At 39.1% G+C, this 2,960-nt stretch overlaps 1 protein-coding gene across 1 annotated transcript; it reads left to right on the forward strand.

Annotated features, from left to right (window-relative positions):
• Positions 1-664: 664 nt before the first annotated feature.
• LOC135968339 (deoxyuridine 5'-triphosphate nucleotidohydrolase, mitochondrial-like) lies at positions 665-1,428 on the forward strand. Its single transcript, XM_065534455.2, has one exon. The coding sequence runs from the start codon at positions 720-722 to the stop codon at positions 1,212-1,214; it is 495 nt and encodes a 164-aa protein (XP_065390527.1). The 5' UTR covers positions 665-719; the 3' UTR covers positions 1,215-1,428.
• Positions 1,429-2,960: the final 1,532 nt, after the last annotated feature.

Raw genomic sequence — 2,960 nt, forward strand, 5'->3', positions numbered from 1 at the left:
TTGGTCTCTGTTTTCCAACTGTACTCCAGGAAACACACTACACAGGCTCCCTTCCTAAGTGCTCGTGGGCCACTGCACATGCAGACAGCCCACTTTAAGGGAAGAATCAGGGGAGAAGAGATGCAGACCCCAGAATTATTCCATCATACAAACACCTAAGTCACAGGTCAAACCACACACCTGAAATCTCATCACCTGTTTGGCCCTGTTTTAAGTGTACTTTACTTTCTTTAATTTCTGCTCTAAAGCTTTTAAATAAACTTTCACTCTTGTTGTGAAACTGGCCCCAGTCTCTTCTTCTGCCTTATGACCCTTAGTTGAGTTCTTTCTTCTGAAGAAGCAAGAATTGAGGCTGCTGCAGACTTGTACAGATTTGCTGCCATTAATATACTTTAGTGCCATTCTACATGATAGAATATGTGTATATTCTTATATTTATACATATATATATATACACAACATATATGTATTCATAGAGGCCTTGAATCTACACTCTTGCTGCACTTTGTGTAAAGAATTCAGGTATAAGACTAAAGCTTATTTTGCAATTACGTTGGTCCCATATGATTTCCATTTCATAAAAATGGGAAACAGGAGGGGAAAACTGTTTTGCAGAAGAAAACAACAGCACAACAGTTATTAAATTTTAGGTGTGTTCGAACTCTTCGTGCGCTCTCTTGTTCCTCGGGCGCTCTCCTCGCTGGCCTTCTGGCTTTCCCATGCCCTGCTCTGAAGAGACACCCGCCATTTCACCCAGTAAGCGGCCCCGGCCTGCAGAGGAGGGCGGCATGCAGCTCCGCTTTGCCAGGCATTCCAAGCACGCCACTGCCCCCACCCGGGGCTCCGCGCGGGCCGCGGGCTACGACCTGTACAGTGCCTATGATTATACAATACCACCTATGGAGAAAGCTCTTGTGAAAACGGACATTCAGATAGCGCTCCCTTCTGGGTGTTATGGAAGAGTAGCTCCAAGGTCAGGCTTGGCTGCAAAACACTTTATTGATGTAGGAGCTGGTGTCATAGATGAAGATTATAGAGGAAATGTTGGTGTTGTACTGTTTAATTTTGGCAAAGAAAAGTTTGAAGTCAAAAAGGGTGATCGAATCGCACAACTCATTTGCGAACGGATTTTTTATCCAGAAATAGAAGAAGTTCAAGCTTTGGATGACACCGAAAGGGGTTCAGGCGGTTTTGGTTCCACTGGAAAGAATTAAAATTTATGCCAAGAACAGAAAACGAGAAGTCATACCTTTTTCTTAAAAAAAAAAAAGTTTTTGCTTAAAGTGTTTTGGTATTTTGCACTTCTGTAAACTTACTAGCTTCACCTTCAAAAAGTACTGCATTTTTTACTTTTTTTTTTTTTATGGTCAAGGAAGAGATCATAAAAAAATAAAACACAAAGCTTTTTGTGTTTGGATCAAAAAGAAACTTTGTTTTTCTGCAATTGATGGTTGTATGTAAATCTGCTTTGTGGTGACCTGATGTAAAGTGTCTTCTTAAAATCAAATGTACATCAATTACAGATTAAAAAAAAAAACAACCTGTATTTAACTCAAAAAAAAAAATTTAGATGTGTTCATTTTTTTTTTTTTTTTGAATTTTGTTATTTACCTACAATTTGGACTGAATCCTAAATTTTTTCCTGGGTACAAGTTTCAAAACTAATCGTTTCAGAATTTTCTTCCATTTCTCTTCCATTTTGGTATATTGTAAATTAAAACTGTGCTTTTAAATTTTTTATCATTTTTTAAAATTACACTTTTAAGTTCTGGGACACATGTGCAGAACCTGCAGGTTTGTTACATAGGTATACACGTGCCATGGTGTTTTGCTGCACCCACTAACCCATTGTCTACATTAGGTATTTCTCCTAATGCTATCCTTCCCCTAGCCCCCCACCCCCCAACAGGCCCTGGTGTATGATGTTCCACTCCCTCTGTCCATGTGTTCTCATTGTTCAACTCCCACTTATGAGTGAGAACATGCAGTGTTTGGTTTTCTGTTCCTGTGTTAGTTTGCTGAGAATGGTGGTTTCCAGCTTCATCCATTTCCGTGCAAACGACGTGAACTCATCCTTTATTATGGCTGCATCGAATTCCATGATGTATATGTATCACATTTTCTTTATCTAGTCTGTCATTGATAGGCATTTGGATTGGTTCCAAGTCTTTACTTTGTGAATAGTGCCACAATAAACATATGTGTGCGTGTGTCTTTATAGTAGAATGTTCTATAATCCTTTGGGTATATACCCAGTAATGGAATTACTGGGTCAAATGGTATTTTTTGTTCTAGATCCTTGAGGAATTGCCACACTGTCTTCCACAATGGTTGAACTAATTTACACTCCCACAACAGGGTAAAATCGTTCATATTTCTCCACATTCTCTCCAGCATCTGTGTTTTCCTGACCTTTTAATGATCACCATTCTAACTGGCGTGAGATGGTATCTCATTGTGGTTTTGATTGGCATGTCTCTAATGACCAGTGATGATGAGCATTTTTTCATATGTTTCTTGGTCACACAACTGTCTTATTTTGAGAAGTGTCTGTTCATGTGCTTCGCCCACTTTTTGATGGGGTTTTTGGTTTTTTTCTTGTGAATTCGTTTAAGTTTCTTGTAGATTCTGGATATTAGCCTTTTGTCAGATGGATAGATTAAACCTTACAAGCTGAAACTAGATGGCTTATGTAAACTTCTGGAGAAATCATAGCAACTTATATATAAACAACCTTTATGCCTGCTGATGTGTAGACTACACAAAAGGTACACATAGACACTGGGTTCAGACTGCAATCCACAGAATTGTGTCAGATTGCAATTGCAGTTGGGAGACGCTTCAGAAACTCTAGAAAAACTAGTCTATAGACTGCTCCAGACATTACAGGTGAGCCAACATACAACTGAAAGGTTTGGAGCGATGTTTGCTAAACAAATTGCTCTAATTGAAGCAGCAGT

This window comes from Macaca fascicularis, chromosome 19 (genome assembly GCF_037993035.2).
Source record: "Macaca fascicularis isolate 582-1 chromosome 19, T2T-MFA8v1.1".
NCBI lineage: Eukaryota > Metazoa > Chordata > Mammalia > Primates > Cercopithecidae > Macaca > Macaca fascicularis.

Coding starts and splice junctions, on each gene's coding strand:
- LOC135968339 (XM_065534455.2), top strand. CDS start 720: ATGCCCTGCTCTGAAGAGACACCCGCCATTTCACCCAGTAAGCGGCCC.